At 50.1% G+C, this 22,150-nt stretch overlaps 1 protein-coding gene across 1 annotated transcript in view; it reads right to left on the reverse strand.

The window, feature by feature from the left end:
* mrps16 (mitochondrial ribosomal protein S16) overlaps nt 1-3,797 on the reverse strand; it is a 9,713-nt gene extending 5,916 nt beyond the window's left edge. The window contains 2 exon segments of the mRNA XM_067970192.1: nt 1,715-1,751; nt 3,717-3,797. Of these exon segments, the coding sequence (XP_067826293.1) occupies nt 1,715-1,727 (13 nt within the window). The 5' untranslated portion in view covers nt 1,728-1,751; nt 3,717-3,797.
* Between the last annotated feature and the right edge of the window lie 18,353 nt (nt 3,798-22,150).

Here is a 22,150-nt window from a genome sequence, read left to right on the forward strand (position 1 = left end):
TTGACACATACCCCCGGTGATAATGTTTCAGCAGAGTCGAAGCTGAGAAAAAAAAACGACACAAATGCTTGATCTACAATGGCACCAGGATCAGCTACACACAGTTCATTCAGCGTTCTGCACAGCACCGAGAGAAGGAAAGGGATGAAAGGACGGGGAGGGCCAAAGGCTGAAGTTTCAAGGAGGCTTTTGAAGGAAGCGGGAGAGGTGAATGGTTGTGCGAGAACGTTCCAGAGTCAGTGTCAGCTTGGCTCAGTTAGTAGCATTCTGGTTCAGAAGCTACACTGCAGGACCTGAGCACAGAGTCCAGGCTGACACTCGAGTGCTGTATTGGGGGAGTGGGTTGGCAGAGATGCCCTCCTGCAGGACAGACATTAAACTGAGCTCCCATCTCAATGGTTCAGTTGGATGTTAAAGATCCCACAGCACTATTGGAAGAGTTGGGCTATCAGCTGACCGGGTATTTGTGGAGGGGACCAAGGATCAGAATCTGTGGCACAATCCACACGACCATGCAAAGTCCACTAAAAGCTAGTGGACAGGTACAAAAAATAATTAAAAAGGCTAATGGAATGTTGGACTTTATCTCAAGGGGGCTGGAATAGAAAGGGATGAAAGTTAAGTTACAGCTGTACAGAGCTCTGGTCAGAGCCCATTCAGTCCTGGGCCCCGCCCCTCAGGAAGGATATACTGGCCTCGGAGGGGGTGCAGTGCAGATTCACCAGAATGATACCGGGGCTAAAAGGGTTAAATTATGAGGACAGGTTACATAGATTAGGCCTGTAGATCCTCGAATATAGAAGATTAAGGGGTGATCTAATTGAGGTGTGTAAGATAATTAAAAGATTTGATAGTTTCTCTGTATCCACCCTATTTCCTCTGGTGGGGGTAGTCCAGAACAAGGGGGAATAACCTTAAAATTAGGTTAAGGGGAGATGTCAGAAGGCATTTCTTCACACAAACTCTCTCCCCCAAAAAGCTGTTGAGACTGGAGGTCAACTTAAAAATTTCAGAACTGAGATTGATGGATTTTGGTTATATAAGGGTATTAATGATTACAGAACCAAGGCATGTCGATGGAGTTAAGATCAGCCGTGATCTAATTGAATGGCAGAACAGGCTCAAGGGGCTGAATGGCCTCCTCCTGTTCCTAAGGATGTGGCAATGCCGGTGATGGACTGGGGTTGACAATTGTAAACAATTTTACAACACCAAGTTATAGTCCAGCAATTTTATTTTAAATTCACAAGCTTTCGGAGGCTACCTCCTTCCTCAGGTGAACATTTCCACATCGTTCACCTGAGGAAGGAGGAAGCCTCCGAAAGCTTGTGAATTTAAAATAAAATTGCTGGACTATAACTTGGTGTTGTAAAATTGTTTACAATTGTTCCTAAGGAGTTTGATGAGATATGGTCGCTGCACTGGACCAGGCAGGCATGGAGCCGGGAGAGAGTAAACACGGAGGGGACGTGTTGGAGAGGGAGTGGGAGAGATCGTGGAGGGCTGAACACCCTAGCCCCTCAATTCCCCCGGGTACCCAGGGAGCGGGCAGTGATACTCCAGATGACCAGTATAAAGTGCAAACAAAACAGAGGAACAACTATTACTGAACTGAGCTCAGAGAGAGCAGATTTATCCAGGTGGGCTACCAAGAAGAACTAAGCTTGTAAAACACACCAGGTATCTTACAGATTGTTTGCTATGTCACACTCACAGAGATGCACCATGGCTTTCTTCTTCCAATTTTACACCTGGGGAGCAAAAAGATGAAGGAAATAAATCTACATTGTACATTCCAGTGTTTGCCTACATATCTGGAGGTTCCTTCGTTTTTATTTTTAGCTAATGGTCTCTCCTGGAGGTGCAGATTACTCCCAATACGGTTACTGAAACATTCCACAGGGCAGCGAGAGTCTGCCCAGGATGTCAGAGCTGAGCCCGTCCTCAGCCTGTATCCAAGTATGAGCATTTTCCAGCAGGAGACCCTGCCTGAATCCCCCCTCCCCAGGGCACTGAGGCCCACTGCAGCCCCGACTGCCAAACCTGACAGAGCCCAGTCCAGAGACCGGAATGGCTCAGTACACCAGGCAATGCCCCCGGTCACCCCCCCACTCCCCCTGGTCACCCCCCCCAGGTCACCCCCCCACTCCCCCTGGTCACCCCCCCCAGGTCACCCCCCCACTCCCCCTGGTCACCCCCCCCAGGTCACCCCCCCACTCCCCCTGGTCACCCCCCCCAGGTCACCCCCCCACTCCCCCTGGTCACCCCCCCCAGGTCACCCCCCCACTCCCCCTGGTCACCCCCCCCAGGTCACCCCCCCACTCCCCCTGGTCACCCCCCCCAGGTCACCCCCCCACTCCCCCTGGTCACCCCCCCCAGGTCACCCCCCCACTCCCCCTGGTCACCCCCCCCAGGTCACCCCCCCACTCCCCCTGGTCACCCCCCCCAGGTCACCCCCCCACTCCCCCTGGTCACCCCCCCCAGGTCACCCCCCCACTCCCCCTGGTCACCCCCCCCAGGTCACCCCCCCACTCCCCCTAGTCACCCCCCCCAGGTCACCCCCCCACTCCCCCTAGTCACCCCCCCAGGTCACCCCCCCACTCCCCCTAGTCACCCCCCCCAGGTCACCCCCCCACTCCCCCTAGTCACCCCCCCCAGGTCACCCCCCCACTCCCCCTAGTCACCCCCCCAGGTCACCCCCCCACTCCCCCTAGTCACCCCCCCCAGGTCACCCCCCCACTCCCCCTAGTCACCCCCCCCAGGTCACCCCCCCACTCCCCCTAGTCACCCCCCCCAGGTCACCCCCCCACTCCCCCTAGTCACCCCCCCCAGGTCACCCCCCCACTCCCCCTAGTCACCCCCCCCAGGTCACCCCCCCACTCCCCCTAGTCACCCCCCCCAGGTCACCCCCCCACTCCCCCTAGTCACCCCCCCCAGGTCACCCCCCCACTCCCCCTAGTCACCCCCCCCAGGTCACCCCCCCACTCCCCCTAGTCACCCCCCCCAGGTCACCCCCCCACTCCCCCTAGTCACCCCCCCCAGGTCACCCCCCCACTCCCCCTAGTCACCCCCCCCAGGTCACCCCCCCACTCCCCCTAGTCACCCCCCCCAGGTCACCCCCCCACTCCCCCTAGTCACCCCCCCCAGGTCACCCCCCCACTCCCCCTAGTCACCCCCCCCAGGTCACCCCCCCACTCCCCCTAGTCACCCCCCCCAGGTCACCCCCCCACTCCCCCTAGTCACCCCCCCCAGGTCACCCCCCCACTCCCCCTAGTCACCCCCCCCAGGTCACCCCCCACTCCCCCTAATCACCCCCCGGACCCGCCGCGGCCCTGACGCCTCCCACAGTCGAATACCCTGCCCACACCCAGTGTCTGGGGCCGGGAGGGGGGCCGGAAGCCCCGGGAAGGGGTGAGAGACTTTGGGGCCGGCATTAGGGGCGTTTCGGGGCCGCGGCCCGACTCACACCCAGAGCCCGCGCCTCTCCTCTCGCCCGGGCCTCCCGCCACCCCTCACCCCCGCCCCCTGTCCCCGGACTCCCCGCCGGGCCCGGGGCTCGGGGCCCACTCTCTCCCCCGGACTCCCCGCCGGGCCCGGGGCTCGGGGCCCACTCTCTCCCCCCGGACTCCCGCCGGGCCCGGGCTCGGGGCCCACTCTCTCCCCCGGACTCCCCGCCGGGCCCGGGGCTCGGGGCCCACTCTCTCCCCCGGACTCACCGCTGCCTTCCGCGCTCTCACAGCCGACTACTGGGGCGCCGCCATCTTGTCGCACTCTGACCCGCAGTGGAACCCCGGATCGTGTCTGTCAATCACAAGGGGACACGTGACCTCAGACTGACCCACAGTTTTCACTCTCAATCCCTGCAAAAACACTGAACACCAGCGACTGCAATCAGAATCCAGGCCGATTGGGTTATAATGCAGCACGTGTATAACTTTTAAAAGCAAATTGGATAAATACTTGAAAAGGAAACATTTGCCAGGCTGTGGGGAAAGAGCAGGGGGTGGGATTAATTGGATAGCTCTTTCAAAGAGTTGCAGAGACGCAATTGGCCTCCTGTAGTGGAAGAGTCTGTGATTCCACCTTACTGCTGGTCACTGAGAGCCGCAGGGACAGCAGCAGTGAGGGAAATGGGGGGCCTGCTTGTCCCTCACCTCCCCGCCAGCCTCTTGCATATCGATCAAGGGAGAGGGAAATTGAGCTTGAGGTGGGAACCCAGGGATAGGCCTTGCCCCCCAATTATAGCCTGATTTCCGGTCACGGACGGAGTAGCAGAGGGAAATCCAGCACAAAGTCCACAACATACATTCAGAGAATCAGGAATTCTGGTACAGAAGGAGGTCATTCGCTCTGCCGTTTCCCCCTAACTTTCCTCCTGCAATTATTTATTCTAATCAGCTGGGCCCACTGGTAGCACCTCTCGCTTGTGAGTCAGAAGGAGTGGGTTTGAGACCCACCTCAGGACTTGAGCATGTAATCTAAGCTGTTACTGCAGTGCAGTGCTGAGGGAGTGCTGCACTGTCGGAGGGGACATCTTTTGGATGGGGACATTAAACCGAGGCCCCGGCTGCTGAGGCAGATGTGAAAGGCCCGTGGCTCTACATGGACAAGAGTAGGGAGTTCTCCTGATGTCCTGGCTAACATTTATCCTTAAACTAACACCACTAAAATAGATTAACCTGTCGTTCATCTCACTGCTGCTTCTGGGATCCGGCTGTGCACAAAATATTTGTCACGTTTACCTGTGTAGTAACAATGACTTCACTTCAAAACAATTAATCGCTTGCAAAGTGCCTTGGGATTTCCCAAGCAATGTGACAAACTTTATTTCTTAATCTCAGTCCCATGCTCTTTTTTCTTTATTCAATTTACCATCTTTCTGTGTGTCCTTGACAGTCCATGCATCCATCCCCCAAAATCATTACACATGAAGCTCCATTACCATTTTGGGGTTCAGGTGGCATTTACAAACAACCAAAACAAAAAATAGAGTGGGGGACAGCCAGAAATCCCACCCCAGTGTGTTTCCATGAGGTGAAATATTGGAACAGTTTCTGTTATTTTGACAATAACCACAAGATGGCTCTGTATGAAAACCAACAGATCAGAGTCTCCCAGTTTGCCTTTGGCTTTTATTCTGCACGGTAACCTGTTTCAAAGAACAGGGTTAGATACAGACTAAAGCTCCCTCGACACTCTATCTAACCCGTGCTGTACCTGCCCTGGGAGTGTTTGATGGGACAGTATAGAGGGAGCTTTACTCTGTATCTAACCCGTGTTGTACCTGCCCTGGGAGTGTTTGATGGGACAGTGTAGAGGGAGCTTTACTCTGTATCTAACCCGTGCTGTACCTGCCCTGGGAGTGTTTGATGGGACAGTGTAGAGGGAGCTTTACTCTGTATCTAACCCGTGCTGTACCTGCCCTGGGAGTGTTTGATGGGACAGTGTAGAGGGAGCTTTACTCTGTATCTAACCCGTGCTGTACCTGCCCTGGGAGTGTTTGATGCTGGCAGTGGGTGCCTGAAGTGGAAAATGTTGAATCCCTGCCACTAACATCCTTCACCTTAATAAACACAAAATTCACCAAAAATCACAACAATCACTCTCTGGAAATACTTAATTTGTTACCTAGACTGTTGGAGCCTTTAGTCAGTGCTGGAACAATGTGCAGCAAATGTGAGTAAGTAAATCAGATTCCCTCATACACCTGTTAATATTATTCACACATCTGCTTTAAGTGCCTGTGAGACACAGACCGTTACATGTTTTACAGTAAAAAGGCCTCTCAAAGGGCAAAGCTTTAAAAACTGCTGTAAAAACCAAAGTTCTCTCTGTCTACGCTCCTGAATTTATATTAAAAAAAAGGCTCTTAATATTACATTGAAGTTAGACAATAATTTCCTGACTGTGGTGCCCAAGAGTCACTTGATGCAGTTACTGAGGGCTGACAGTGTCATCTCCCCATCTCACGGGCTGCTCTGACACGGTGTGACCAGTGCAGTAACTCACTGTCATCCACTGCTTCAAATAAATCACATTTCCCACACATTGCCACAGTTGAGTGAGAGTTAGGAGTTAATTTACAGCCAGGGTTCAAAAAACACCCACAAAGTCTAGCAGTCATGTCAGCTGTGGCTCAGTTGGCAGCATTCTTGCCTCTGAGTTAGAAGATTGTGGGTTCAGGTCTCACTCTAAGGCACTTGAGCCCATAATCCAAGCTGACACTCTAATGCAGCACTGAGGTAGTGCTGCACTGTCAGAGGTGCCATCTATTGAATGAGATTTTAAAGGGAAGCCTTATCTGCCCTTTCAGGTGGACATAAAAGATCTTCATGGCCACAATTCAAAGAAGAGCAGGGGAGTTCTCCCTGGAGTCCTGGCTAATGTCTATCCTCAACCAACATCACTAAAAAAAATAGATTATCTGGTCATTATCACATTGCTGTTTGTGGGATCTTGCTGTGCGCAAATTGGCTGCTGCATTTCCTACATTACAACAGTGACTACATTTCAAAAGTATTTCATTGGCTGTAAAGCGCTTTGGGACATCCTGAGGTCGTGAAAGGCGCTATATAAATGCAAGTCCTTTTTCTTTTCAGTTTGTGAAATCACCAAACCTGCTTTTTTAAAAATCATTCTTGAGATGTGGGCGTCACTGGTGAGGCCGGCATTTATTGCCCATCCCTAGTTGTCCCGAGAAGGTGGTGGTGGGCCGCCATCTTGAACCACTGCAGCGGTTTTGATACAAACTGAAGGGTTTGCAAGGGCAGTTAAGAGTCAAGCACATTGGTGTGGGACTGGAGTCACATATAGGCCCAGACCGGGTAAGGACGGCAGGTTTCCTTCCCTAAAGGACATTAGTGAACCAGTTGGGTTTTTATGACAATCCGACAGCTTCACGGTCACTTTTACTGAGACCAGCTTTTTATTTCAGATTTTTTTAACTGAGTTCAAATTTTCAAACTGTCATGGTGGGATTTGGGCTAATTGAACTAACGCCCTTTAGGGAAGGAAACGTGCCCTCCTTACCCGGTCTTACCCTGGCCACTGTCTCAACCTCAGTGTCCTATTTGACCCTGAGGTGAGCTTCTGACCCCATATCCACTCCATCACCGAGACCGCCAACTTCCACCTCCGTAACATCGCCCGTCTCCGCCCCTCCCTCAGCTCATCTGCTGCTGAAACCCTCACCCATGCCTTTGTTACCTCCAGACTGGACTATTCCAATGCTCTCCTGACCGGCCTCCCATCTTCCACCCTTCATAAACTTCAGCTCATCCAAAACTCTGCTGCCTGTATCCTAACTCGCACCAAGTCCCGTTCACCCATCACCCCCTGTGCTCGCTGACCTACATCGGCTCCCAGTCCAGCAACGTCTCGATTTTAAAATTCTCATCCTTGTTTTCAAATCCCTCCATGGCCTCGCCCCTCCCTATCTCTGTAACCTCCTCCAGCCCTACAACCCTCCGAGATCTCTGCACTCCTCCAATTCCGACCTCTTGCACATCCCCGATTTTAATCGCTCCACCATTGGCGGCCGTGCCTTCAGCTGCCTGGGCCCTAAGCTCTGGAATTCCCTCCCTAAACCTCTCCACCTCTCTCTCCTTCTTTAAGATGCTCCTTAAAACCTATCTCTTTGACCAAGCTTTTGGTCACCTGTCCTAATATCTCCTTGTATGTCTCGATGTTAAATTTTGTTTGATAATCGTTCCTGTGAAGCGCCCTGGGACGTTTTACTATGTTAAAGGCGCTATATAAATGCAAGTTGTTGTTGTTGTCGTCATTGTCTGGCCTATATGTGACTCCCAACATTGTTGTGCAATAGATGCCAGCCTTGCCAGTAATGCACACATCCCAAGAATGACTTTTTAAAAAAAACGTCCTCTACACAATAACCGAGAGACTGAGATAAAACCGGGAATTTTTTCATAAGAACATAAGAAATAGGAGCAGGAATAGGCCATTCGGCCCCTCGAGCCTGCTCCGCCATTCAATCAGATCATGGCTGATCTTTGACCTCAACTCCACTTTCCTGCCCGATCCCCATATCCTTTGATTCCCCTGGAGTCCAAAAATCTATCGATCTCAGCCTTGAATATATTCAATGACTGGGCACTGCAGCCCTCGTCCTCCTCACAGCCATACAGGAAGCAGTTTAACAACCTGTCTGCTGTGTTGTTGTCATTTTCGATGCTGATTGTCAGTGCCTCACTGGGACGTTAGTGACAATCAGTGAATCCAATGCCATCGATATCCTTTCTCAGTGATCCGTCCTTAATCCCACACCACCAGACCACTATCAAATGATTAAATCATTCTGCCTCCAGAGTTTTCGAATGAGAAACCAGATCGGGATGTCATTATAATCATATTTGCAATTTCAGTCAAATTTTTGATTGAAAAAGAAAATTGTCAAAGTTACAGCTCTCGTCTGATGAAGGAGTGAACAGGGGGGGGACAGAGGGGTTCGATGCAGAGTTAGCGAGCGTGCCCCCAACTGTGTGCCTTCACCCCAGTCTCAGGAGGTCCCAGGCTGCATTAATATTGCAGGCCAAAGACACTGTCAGGGAACCAGGGGATTCCTTTCACAGTCTGGAGAACTACGGGATTAATCGGACACTTTGATAACTTTGTGTCTTTTATTGTGTGTGAAGAGGAAAGAAAGGGATGAGGAAAGAGTGTGGTAATGATGCCAGCCCTCCTGTGAGCTATAACACACAGCTTGTTCTCCCTGTTTGTTTTCATACACTCGGGGCAGTGATTTAAATCACATGCTTGAGACAGCTCAAGTACCGAGTCGAGCAATGCTCACTCCCACATCACTTACCATTTCTCCCTCTCCATTAATTGTTTTTCAATATGGCACCGACTGGCATTGATTGGCACTGGCTATCATTGGCAGATACTGACTGGCACTGGGTATCACAGGTCAACACTGACTATCACTGGCAGACACTGACTAGCACTGGCAGACACTGACTAGCACTGGCAGACACTGACTATCACTGTCTATCACTGGCAGACACTGACTAGCACTGGCTATCACTACCTAAAAATGACTGACATTGACTGGCACTGGATGATTTTACAAATTCATTGATGGGTGAAGATTAGTCATAGTTCTGTGAACAAAATCTTGTCCGAAAAATAGTCAGAACTTTAATTTTCTAAATTCCATTCTTATGAAGATTTGACTTTGGCTCCGTGTTTCTCCCCTGTTGTCGTACGACTGACACCCTGACTGTTCTATCACATGGTTTATGTGCCCACACGACTGATGTTAAAAGCACATCAGGCTTGTTGCTACTCTCGACACTCTGGAACTGCCCGGCCCTGGATGAACAATGTGAGAGAGGTGACTGGAGAAAGAAGCAGTTTGAGTTGTAAAGAATCTACCACACAACGAGTTGCTGGTTCATTAATGTTGAACCTGTCTATCACCACCATCAGCACCAAGTCATACAGACCAGAAGATCCCAGCTTCAATACCCAGTCTGTTGGGGTAACACCATCAACCTCTCAACCTTTGTGTTCGGGACAGGAAAATCGTCCTGGGATCCTGCTGCTGATTGCTAACCATGGACCACCTCCTGGAACATGTGAGTGTGTGTGAGCACGTGTGTGTGTGTGTGTATATGTGTATATGTGTGTGTGTATGTATGTCAGTGTGCATGTGTAGATGTGTATATATGTATGTCTGTGTATGTGTATATATGTGTATGCATGTCAATGTGCATGTGTATATGTAAGTATGTGTGTTTATATGTGTGTGTATGTGTCTGTGTGTGGTATATGTGTATGTATATATGTGTCAGTGTGCATGTGTGCATGTCAGGTGGGGGCAGGATGGGGCTTGGCCGTGATAAACCCATGGTTGAATAGCCTACCAATATCCATTGTTTAGGTTCACATATGAGGAATGGCCACTTGGGAGCGGGAGCCAGTGACCGTGGATCGATACCCAATCAAACGGGCGAGCATCTTCATGGGGAGGGAGGGAGTGCCCATCTTGTTCTGAAAGCACTGGAGGCAGGTGCCAGCCCATAGGTTGCCCATCACGGGACACGCTGAAAGGGAAGATTAAGATTGAGACTGGAGCATTTAGCACGTCAACAGCTGTGGCGTCTCAGTAAATATCTAACTCAAGTGAGACTGATTCTGTGGCATTTAAGATGTGTACAGCGTCGGGAATGAACTGCCATTTTATCTTTAACTTCATTTGAACTGTGTGACAGGATTGATGGTCCCTTTTGTCACACTTTGTCACATGGCATTTCTGCCGTTCCACAGTAGGAAGAGATTTTGATTTGTTTACCGTCAAGTCCAAGGAGTGGGCACAGACCCCAGGTGTGAAATTACAAGATGTTTTCAATCAAGGGGACACTGAGGAAAATGGGAGATGTTTCAGGAAGGTTCTTGTTAAAAAAAAATAAAGTTAAGCTTTCTAATTTATTTTAATATCCTGGTGATCTCTCATGGCATTGCTTACAGGATCCATTTACTGGTCTGTGTTGCTTTAGTTGGTCCCTGCTTGCTGGCAGTTAGATCAGCAAATGGCTTCAGTGTCTCTAAATTTAAAAAAGGGAAAAAATCTGCCCGGATTTCTGTTCCGTGACTGCCACTGGGCTGACGTTGGGTAAGGAGAGGGTCAGGATTCGCTGCGATGCTTTCCATGGTCGAACAGGCCACCAACACTTACCGCCTTGGCTAACAGTCTTGGCTATTTGGGTAAGGTACGAGGAGGCAGCTCGAAACTACTCGAAATAATCCCCGTTGTCTTCAGGACAGGAGGGGCAAATTTGGGAAAAAATTTAATTTTGGGGCTGTGTTATTTCTAATAGTTACAGAAAATGATCACGCCTTAACGGTACAGTTAGTGAATCAGTAAACCTTCAGTGCCAATGGCACCATGCAGAAAATATATGGACTGCACAGCTCTCTGGATAGGTTACAGATTCAGAGAGTATAAATTAATTTCTCCTAGCTGAAAATCTGTCTATCCATTATTCTCTGTATAATCACTCCTGTGTATCCATTATTCTCTGTATAATTACTCCTTAGTATCCATTATTCTCTGTATAATCACTCCTGTGTATCCATTATTCTCTGTATAATCACTCCCGTGTATCCGTTATTCTCTGTATAATCACTCCTGTGTATCCATTATTCTCTGTATAATTACTCCTTAGTATCCATTATTCTCTGTATAATCACTCCTGTGTAACGATTATTCCCTGGGAAACCATTGCTGGGTGACCACTTTTGTGGTCTTGAGATAAACTAGAAGGGAAAATTAACCTTTTTTCTCTCTCTGTTCCCATGTTCTCCCCTTTCCATAAGGTACGGTCTGGTGCAGGGACACAATTCCACCGACATCCGTCACCCGTAGTACCGTGCCCAACTGCTGATACCGGTGTGAGCCGAGACAGTGAGTGTTAACAGGCTATTTGACCATGGAAGACCTGGCGGCTGATCCCAAGTCTGTTCTCACCTGACATCCACCACTGCGCACTTTCCCACAGGGGACACTGGATCGAGATCAGGAATGGGAGCACAGGCTGACGTTCTGCTCTCACTGTCCCAGGGATACTGACACTAACTGTAACGATTCCACTGTCAACCTTAGATGCACTAATTTGGCACAAACTAGGGCTAGGACCTGGGACCTCCCTCTTCTGTAAGTACCCACTGAGCCAGTGGGGTCGCTATCACTGACACATTGCTCGGTTGGTGGTATTTGTTGTCAGAACACAACTTCTGCCTTGAACTTCAGTCACATCTTCACGGTGACGCTGAGCCTGAGGCAGCGTGGAGATCATTTGAGGGACAGTGAGTTGTGTGGGGCCGGCACAAAGGTGCCAGTGTGTGGGTCTGGCACAAAGGTGCCGGTGTGTGGGTCTGGCACAAAGGTGCCGGTGTGTGGGTCTGGCACAAAGGTGCCGGTGTGTGGGTCTGGCACAAAGGTGCCGGTGTGTGGGTCTGGCACAAAGGTGCCGGTGTGTGGGTCTGGCACAAAGGTGCCGGTGTGTGGGTCTGGCACAAAGGTGCCGGTGTGTGGGTCTGGCACAAAGGTGCCGGTGTGTGGGTCTGGCACAAAGGTGCCGGTGTGTGGGTCTGGCACAAAGGTGCCGGTGTGTGGGTCTGGCACAAAGGTGCCGGTGTGTGGGTCTGGCACAAAGGTGCCGGTGTGTGGGTCCGGCAGTCTCCACAAAGACATCGTTTACACTCGTTTGTGTTTCCTCGCCCCGTGTGATCATGTGCCTCCTTCCTCACATGTGGACAGATGCAAAGAATAATTGCCCCTTGTTGGCAAGAAAGTCAAGCCCCCTAGGTGGAGAATTGAGAAAGCCGGTTTGTAAACAACAGATAGCAGACTGACAAGGCTGGAATTTATTGCTGCACCTGCAAACTTGTGTCCAATCATTTCTCCGCCTCGTCTCATCATCAAGGTCCATCAACTAACTAAATGCTTCTCCCTCCCAGCTTCTTGAATGGGTCACATTATTTAATGATAACACATGAACATTGTCTGCTGCACCGTCTTTTGGATGAGATGTTAAACTGAGGCCCCGTCTGCCCCTCTCAGGTGGACATAAAAGATCCCACGGCCACTATTAGAAGAAGAGCAGGGGAGTTCTCCCCGGTGTCCTGGCCAACATTTGTCCCTCAACCAACAACAGTAAAACAGATTATCTGCTCATTTATCTCACTGCTGTTTGTGGGATCTTGCTGTGCGTAAATTGGCTGCCATTTTTCCCTACACTACAACAGTGGCTACACTTCAAAAGTACTTTATTGGCTGTAAAGCGTTTGGGACGTCCTGAGGTCATGAAAGCCGTTATATAAATGCAAGTCTTTCTTTCTAATACTACGTGTGTGGTTTGAATCCAGCCCAGGCTGATGGGATGGTTGTGTCCCAGTTCCTAATGATTGTGAATCTCTGCAAAAAACTGCCAATAATTCAGTGCAAATTGGCCCTAACTTCGCAGTCTACACAGGGAGGGCTTAGTGTGGGTTATGGAAATATTACTCCTCACTGTCTTGATCCAGACACGCACACAAGAACTGAATACCAGAGACGAGGTGAGAGTACGTGCCCTCAAGATCAAGGCAGCTTTCAACCGAATATGGCACCAAGGAACTCTAGCAAAATTAAGAATGGGGGTCAAAGGCAAAACCCTCCAGTGACTGGAGTCATACCTGACATAAATATGGTCCTAATTGTCAGAGGCCAATCATCGCAGCCCCCGTACATCGTTGCAGGAGTTCCTGAGGGAAGTTCCTTGGCCTAACCATCTTCAGCTGCTTCATTATTGACCTTTCCTGCATCTTAAGGTCAGGAGTGGGGCTGTTCGCCGGCAATTCCCAAATCTTCAGCTCCATTCACAACTCCTTTGATAATGAAGCAGCCCATACCAGCCTACAGCAGGACCTGGATGACATCCAGGGTTAAGCTGACAAATGGCAGGTAACAGTCGCGCTACATAAGTGCCAGATAATGGTTATCTCAATCAAGAGGGAACTCGGCCATCTCCCCACCGTCAGCATCTCAGAGGTCTCCACTGACCAGGAGCTGAACAGGACCAGCCACATTAACACAATGCCTACAAGAGCAGGGCAGAGGTTGGGTATTCTACAACAGGTGACTCACCTCCTGACCCCTCAAAACCTCTCCACCATCTACAAGGCTCAAGTCACGAGTGCAATGGAACACTCTCCACTCACCTGGATGGGTGCAGTGGTAACAACTGTTACAAAGCTCAACACCATCCAGGACAGAGCTGTTCAACTCTGCCACTGAACTCACTATCCACTCCCTCCATCGATGGTGCACTGGGACTGCAGGACGTTTGATTACAGGATACACTGCGGCAACTCACCAAGCTTACTTGGACAGCACCTCCCAGCCCCGCAATGTCTACCACTGAGGACATGTGCAGCAATGTCATGGGAACACGATCACCTTCAAGTTCCCCTTATAAGTCACATACCTTCCTGAATTAGACATATATCGCCTCTCTTCATCAACCACTGAGTCAATATCTCGGAATTCCTTGCCTAACAAGATTGTGGGAGCATCACCATCACGCGGACTGAGTTGGTTCAAGGAGAAGGCCCACCAACATCTTCTCAGGGCAACTTGGGATGGACAATAAATACTGCTTTGCCAGAATTGACAACATTGTGACAACAAATAAATAAAAAACATCTAACAGGCAACGTATTTGACCTAAGAGTGTATGATGGGACAGTGTAGAGGGAGCTTTACTCTGTGTCTACCCCGTGCTGTACCTGCCCTGGGAGTGTTTGATGGGACAGTGTAGAGGGAGCTTTACTCTGTATCTAACCCGTGCTATACCTGCCCTGGGAGTGTTTGATGGGACAGTGTAGAGGGAGCTTTACTCTGTATCTAACCCGTGCTGTACCTGCCCTGGGAGTGTTTGATGGGACAGTGTAGAGGGAGCTTTACTCTGTATCTAACCCGTGCTGTACCTGCCCTGGGAGTGTTTGATGGGACAGTGTAGAGGGAGCTTTACACTGTATCTAACCCGTGCTGTACCTGCCCTGGGAGTGTTTGATGGGACAGTGTAGAGGGAGCTTTACTCTGTATCTAACCCGTGCTGTACCTGCCCTGGGAGTGTTTGATGGGACAGTGTGGAGGGAGCTTTACTCTGTATCTAACCCGTGCTGTACCTGCCCTGGGAGTGTTTGATGGGACAGTGTAGAGGGAGCTTTACTCTGTATCTAACCCGTGCTGTACCTGCCCTGGGAGTGTTTGATGGGACAGTGTGGAGGGAGCTTTACTCTGTATCTAACCCGTGCTGTACCTGCCCTGGGAGTGTTTGATGGGACAGTGTAGAGGGAGCTTTACTCTGTATCTAACCCGTGCTGTACCTGCCCTGGGAGTGTTTGATGGGACAGTGTAGAGGGAGCTTTACTCTGTATCTAACCCGTGCTGTACCTGCCCTGGGATTGTTTGATGGGACAGTGTAGAGGGAGCTTTACACTGTATCTAACCCGTGCTGTACCTGCCCTGGGAGTGTTTGATGGGACAGTGTAGAGGGAGCTTTACTCTGTATCTAACCCGTGCTGTACCTGCCCTGGGAGTGTTTGATGGGACAGTGTGGAGGGAGCTTTACTCTGTATCTAACCCGTGCTGTACCTGCCCTGGGAGTGTTTGATGGGACAGTGTAGAGGGAGCTTTACTCTGTATCTAACCCGTGCTGTACCTACCCTGGGAGTGTTTGATGGGACAGTGTAGAGGGAGCTTTACTCTGTATCTAACCCGTGCTATACCTGTGACTCCAAATGTCCCAGCATCCACAGCCTTTTGAGAGAAAGAATCTCAGATTTCTACTACCCTTTTGTGTGAAAAAGTGCTTCCTGATTTCGCTCCAAATGGCCTGGCTCTAATTTTAAGATTGTGTCCCTCTGTTTTTGATTCCCCATCAGAGAATATAGCTTCTCTGTATCTACTCTATCGAATCCTTTTATCATTTTAATCACCTTGATTAGATCACCCCATAACCTTCTAAACTCAAGGGAATACAAACCAAGTTTATGCAACCTGTCCTCATCATTTAACCCTCTAAGCCCCGGAATCATTCCGGTGAATCTGTGCTGCACCCCCTGGGTTGTACCAGGCAATGCCGGGTGAGGGGGGGAAGCTTATTGATCTGACTCTAAGCCAGGCTAGATTGCAGATGAGAACAGCAATGGCCTCTATCCCAGTACTAAATATATTTGCCTGGTTTGATAAAGACAGTGTGATATGATGTTGGGAAGACTCTCAGCAGCATCTTGGTTAGAACCCTGACCAAATCTTAAAGCAGATTATTATACTTAACAAAGAGGAACTAACATTTTGTTTTAATGAATATAATTTTTCAGCAAAACATATTATTTCTGAAATGATGATGATTTATTTATATGGTTTATTGAGCATGGATGTACTACATTAATTATATTTAAATAGACAGAGAGACAGTTTTTCTTTCCAAAATAAACTTTCATACATTTAACTTAATGATACACTTATCAATTATGTACATGACTGTAATTGACTGTAGTCAATGAATGATCTGGTTGCCATTTTTAATAATATTCACAGCTAAGTGAGTCCAGACAAAAGCAGACAAATCCCAGCTTCTTACAACCCCACAACGTCTAAAGCAAGTCATAGAATACACTCAAATCCAGGCCAGGTTCAAACCCCAGTCTGTGCTGAGTCAGAAGATCTTAGCTCGGGCAGGAGATTTAGTCTCAGTGGCTCTGGGACAAAGAGAGGGGAAATCAGCCAGAGTTCCTGCTCCTGATCACTGTCCAGTGACCCCAGGGTTGGAGAGAGGGGAAATCAGCCAGGGTTCCTGCTCCTGATCACTGTCCAGTGACCCCTGGGTTAGAGAGAGGGGCAATCAGCCAGAGTTCCTGCTCCTGATCACTGTCCAGTGACCCCAGGGTTGGAGAGAGGGGAAATCAGCCAGGGTTCCTGCTCCTGATCACTGTCCAGTGACCCCTGGGTTAGAGAGAGGGGCAATCAGCCAGAGTTCCTGCTCCTGATCACTGTCCAGTGACCCCTGGGTTAGAGAGAGGGGCATTCAGCCAGGGTTCTTGCTCCTGATCACTGTCCAGTGACCCCTGGGTTAGAGAGAAGGGAAATCAGCCAGGGTTCCTGCTCCTGATCACTGTCCAGTGACCCCTGGGTTAGAGAGAGGGGAAATCAGCCAGGGTTCCTGCTCCTGATCACTGTCCAGTGACCCCTGGGTTAGAGAGAGGGGTAATCAGCCAGGGTTCCTGCTCCTGATCATTGTCCAGTGACCCCTGGGTTAGAGGGAGGGGAAATCAGCCCGGGTTCCTGATCCTGATCACTGTCCAGTGACCCCTGGGTTAGAGAGAGGGGCAATCAGCCAGGGTTCCTGATCCTGATCACTGTCCAGTGACCCCTGGGTTAGAGAGAGGGGAAATTAGCCAGGGTTCCTGCTCCTGATCACGGTCCAGTGACCCCTGGGTTAGAGAGAGGGGAAATTAGCCAGGGTTCCTGCTCCTGATCACGGTCCAGTAACCCATGTTGGATGTGGATGTCAGGTGAGGGCAGGTCCTGCTCAAAGACGATGATGACCCTCACGGTTAAATATCCGACTGACCCTTACCGTCTAGGCTTATATCTGCTGGGGAGAGATAGCGGAGGGCAGACAGGATCAACGTATTCAGGAAGAAGGAGGCAAATCGGGGGCAAGAGGGGAATTCTCAATATTAATTACGAAGAGAAATGAGTTAGGATAAAACCTAAACAGGACAGAACTGGAAAAAAACTCCTTAAGTAAAGGGATAAAACTTTAATCCAATAAAGTGGGAATCTGAGGGCAAATTCAAACTTCAATAAATTCAAATTAAAAAAAATATCATTATTATGAAATGAAGATAAGAGCTCACAAAGATGTAACTTATGTGTCAACAAAAGGCCTCCCAGCTACACTCCAAGTGAAGAAGGGAGGATACTGTGGTTACGATGCTTTCCGCCTTGTATGTCTTCAAAGTCCGTACCCTGCAGCACCTCGTCAGACCCTCACAAGCAACAAAGCCTCATAACCACTTGTTTATCGCTAAAAAACTAAATACGACCATTGATAAAATAACTGCACGCATGATTGCAGGGCTGCATGTAATGTCAGTCATTTGATCGGCACTGCTTATTAAATATCAAACAAAAGTCAGACTGTTTAAAATAGGACACAAGAGTGTTAAACAGAGGAGAGACAAAAATGTCCTTCACTGCAACAGGCAGCTGTGTCAGTTGGTCTCAGTTAAAGATCCTAGGGGGGGACGGGAAGGAGGGGGGAGATATAATTGTCCATCACATGGTTTTAGTTATCCCGAACCTCCAGACTCTTCACATGACGTCCTGTGAACTACCCGAATTGTCAACTTTTAAAGGTCAGACAGAAATTAGTCCGATTACATTGAAAATTAAATAAAACTCCTTTTTCATATTATATATCTCTCTTGCTAAATACCAGATTAATTGTGGTATCGAAGTGGGGTTTGTACCAATTTGCCTTATCTCCTCTTAAAACTCGCTCCCTTCAACAACTGTTAAATGTTCCATTCTTTTTTCATTTCACCAACATCGGATAGCCCTGTCAAAGAGCTAGCACAGGCATGATCGGCCAAATGGCCTCCTTCGGTGCTGTATGGTTCTACAAGGTTTTGCTCCCCCCAAATACAATGGGGGTAAAAGTCCACATTGGCCGGGGCGTGAAACGGGCGATAGTGTATTGGTGTGAAACGGGCGATAGTGTATTGGCGTGAAACGGGCGATAGTGTATTGGCGTGAAACGGGCGATAGTGTATTGGTGTGAAACGGGCGATAGTGTATTGGTGTGAAACGGGCGATAGTGTATTGGTGTGAAACGGGCGATAGTGTATTGGTGTGAAACGGGCGATAGTGTATTGGCGGAAAGTTATACGCTGCTGGCCTGACTATTTGTTCCATTGGCTGCAGTGGGACATTGGGGTGTGTAACAGGCGCCCAATCCTCCTGGGAGTGCACAGCACTCCTGTAGTGCCCGCCTGCATACCCTCTCTCCCCTCGAAGAAAGCCTGCCTGCTCTCGTGGTGGGGGAGGTGTTGAGGTGACGGTGACTGGCCACACTGGTCTCTTCACACCTTATACTTTTTGTCCCTCCTGACTTCTATCGCACTCTACACACTCTGTATAACAAACTGCAGATGCTTTCAGCACCCACTTCTCGCTCTCTCTCTCTCTCTCTGCTCTCCCTTCACACCACAAGCTGACCCTTGTCCTTCTCTTTCATTTCAGGTGCTGAAAGTGTGGAAACCCCTTCGCCATTCGAGGGAAAGGAGACCAGCCCTCCGTCACTCGATCTCACCCTCACAATCACCAGGTCAGATACTGACACAACCTTGACTTTAGAGGCTGGGTTAAAGGAATATCTATACCTGGTGACACACCAAGTACAGGTGCTAGCAGCCCTCTGCTACTTCACCCAAGTGGCCATTCTTCATGTGAGTGTAGGCAGGCTATTTGTCCATGAAGAGCATCGCAGCTGAGCCCATTTTCCAGCAGGAGTCACTAGATCGTAACAAGGATCAGAAATGTGTGGGCATCGCTGGCGAGGCCGGCATTTATTGCCCATCCCTAATTGCCCTTGAGAAGGTGGTGGTGAGCCGCCTTCTTGAACCACTGCAGTCCATGTGGTGAAGGTTCTCCCACAGTGCTGTTAGGAAGGGAGTTCCAGGATTTTGACCCACTGACGATGTAGGAACGGCCGATATTTGTTCCGTTCATATTCCTCCCCCTAACTCAGGGGCACTGAGGCCAATTGCAGCACCCCAGCCAGAGCCCCTGCTGAAATCAATTGACTCTGCACAGACCAGGGATGGATCCTGGGGCCGTGGTGCTGCTCCGTGAGGTTAAGTACCACACTGGGCAGTGCAGTGACTAACTGAGCTACCAGGGTGCGCGCGTGTCAAAATGATACCCACTCACCCACCTATAGGAGCGAGCCTTTGGTTCAGTGATAGTATTCCCACCTGAGTCAGAAGGTGCAGGGTTCGAACCCCGCTCCAGACAGTCCCGGAGACTGGAGAACGGAGCTGCAGACAGTCCCGGAGACTGGAGAACGGAGCTCCAGACAATCCCGGAGACTGGAGAACGGAGCTCCAGACAATCCCGGAGACTGGAGATTGGAGCTCCAGACAATCCTGGAGAGCGGAGACCGGAGCTCCGGCTCTGAATTCCGGGTTGACATCCAGCGGGATGTTCGTGTCCGGGGGGTGCGGGTGACCCCCCCCCTCCCCTCATCGTATGGGTTGTGGGAGCCCATAAAACCCTCCCCCCGGATTGGACTAACCCCCCGATCGGCCGGTATAGAGACGGTCACGGCCTGTCAGACTGTTAATCCCCCCACTGCCTCTCACTGTTCCCCAAGTGAGCAGAAGATACAACAACAACAATGCCACCCATCACTTTCCTTACGATGGGACCTAGTGCTGTGCAGGGGAGGGAGCCCACAGTGTGTTGTGAGCGTCTATTATCCCTGCGCTCAGACCCTTCCTTGCGAAGCGCCCAGGGTCAATCAGCCCCCGAGGGCTCCACCAAGTATTAATATTTAGTTTTTTTCCCATATAAAAAAGAATGGGAGTGAAGATTTTCCGGTGGTTTATAATAACAGGCTGAAACAGGTGAGGCCTATTTCGTCCTGTCGTAATAGTTCTCGGTTCCAGTGCCAGACAGTTCCTTGGCCCTGGCTAAGAGGAACTGTTGATTCCTCTGACATGGTGGGTCAGGCACACAGGGGGCCACAGCTGTTACTACTGTCAGCGGAGCTGTCAGCGGCCCTGCCCAGCCATTAGCTGTTCTGGCAGCTCACACCTTTTCTCACAGGCCCTGCTTCCTGCAGAAGCCTCTGGACAGCTCATTCCCTTTACAAAAAACCGCAGCGCATCTGCCAAGAAAGTGCTACGGTCGGATAAGGATTTTATTTAATGCTGCAAAGGGAAAACTGACTGCTTTGCCACGAGTGTTAAATCATTTCCTTCAATGTCCCTGTCGGAATTATAACACAGAACAAGTGGATTGTGATACAGTGTTGAACACAGTCCCTCCCTACTCAAAATCTAACCCCCTCTTCAAGGCACTGACATCAAGCTGGGGTACAATTCCAAGGGTACCGTTCTTCCCCTGAGAGCCCATCAGTGAGCGTGGGCAAGCTATTCCATCACACGAGGCATCACAATATACGAAGAAATGAAAATGTCAGACAGGAAGAGCCCGGCTGATCCTCCTCGCCTGCCCCATACAGTGAAGATGCCCATTGTATCACCACTCAGGCACTCCCTACACACCAGGAGCCATGTGATCTCTTGGGAGAGGCAGAAGCCTGGAAAATTCCTCTCCAACCCACCCCCCCCCCATCCCCCAAGCGATCAGGACTGGTTCAGGAGACCACATTGATCCTGATTTATATTCCAGGACACTTACCTCTTGTCTGACGTGATCTCGGCACCAGTCCAGGAACTGGTCCCAGCACTCTTCCAAAGGGTTTATCGAATCAGCACTCACCGCAAAAGCCAGAAATTTGTTCCATGGTCCTTCTTTTCTGGGAAAAAAAGGACCACCTCTCATCGAGCTGAGTTGACTTATGGATAACACTTGGGTCCGTGTGATCTCCTGGACTGGTTCCGACCGCCTGAGGAGATTGGAGAGGATTTTTCCAGGGTATTTTTTTTGCCTCTCCCAGGAGATTGCGAGAATGGGTCTGAGGCGGAGGTGGGGTGGGCGGGGGGCGTGAGGGAGGGGGAAGGGGGGGAGGTCAGGGAGGTCAGGGGAGGGAAGAAGTGTTTAGCCATGATAGTCTAGCCATCATGGTGTGGGGCAGGCTTACTGGACCTGCACGTCAATGTTGTATCTTTGTCTGAGTTCTGCTCTGCTCCTCACCCGATGGTCCCCCCCACATTCACTCTCCAGCCAGTGATAGACTGGGAGACCTCCATTACACCATCCCTCAGCAAGGCTCTGTGCTGAGAGCAGCTATCGAGGCACAGAACGTGGATGGAAGGTGTGGCCTTCCTGGTCTGTGTGGCTCAGTACCACCCTGGGTGGGACATTCACTCACCCAGCCGTTGGGGGAGTGATGGTTGTGTTTGAAACATTCAGTAGTTGGTATGTTGGGTGGGGGTGCAGTGTACTGGTGGAACAAAAGGTCAAATCCCCACAATCCTCTCAGCTTCTGATCTTGGCCTCTTTGCTAAAAGGGGGTCAGCACGGAGCAAATAAGAACTTGCATTTATATAGCACCTGTCACCTCCTCAAAGGGTCCAAGCACACTTCACTTGTTTTATAGATTGATGCAGCAATGAGATCGATTACCAGTAAGCTGTTTGGGTGGTGTTGGTTGAGAGATAAATATTGGGCAGGTGACCTCTCTTGCTCTTCAAATAATGTCATAGGATCTTTGACATTCACCCAAACAGAGACTTCATCCAAAAGACAGCACCCCCAACAGTGCAGCACTCCCTCAACAACCCCCTGTTAGCCTGGATCATGTGCTTTACAAGTCTCAGGAGTGGGGCTTAGAACCTATGACCTTCTGATTCAGAGATAAGAGTGCGGCCCGCTGAGCCACAA

Source organism: Heptranchias perlo, chromosome 32 (genome assembly GCF_035084215.1).
Source record: "Heptranchias perlo isolate sHepPer1 chromosome 32, sHepPer1.hap1, whole genome shotgun sequence".
Classification (NCBI taxonomy): domain Eukaryota; kingdom Metazoa; phylum Chordata; class Chondrichthyes; order Hexanchiformes; family Hexanchidae; genus Heptranchias; species Heptranchias perlo.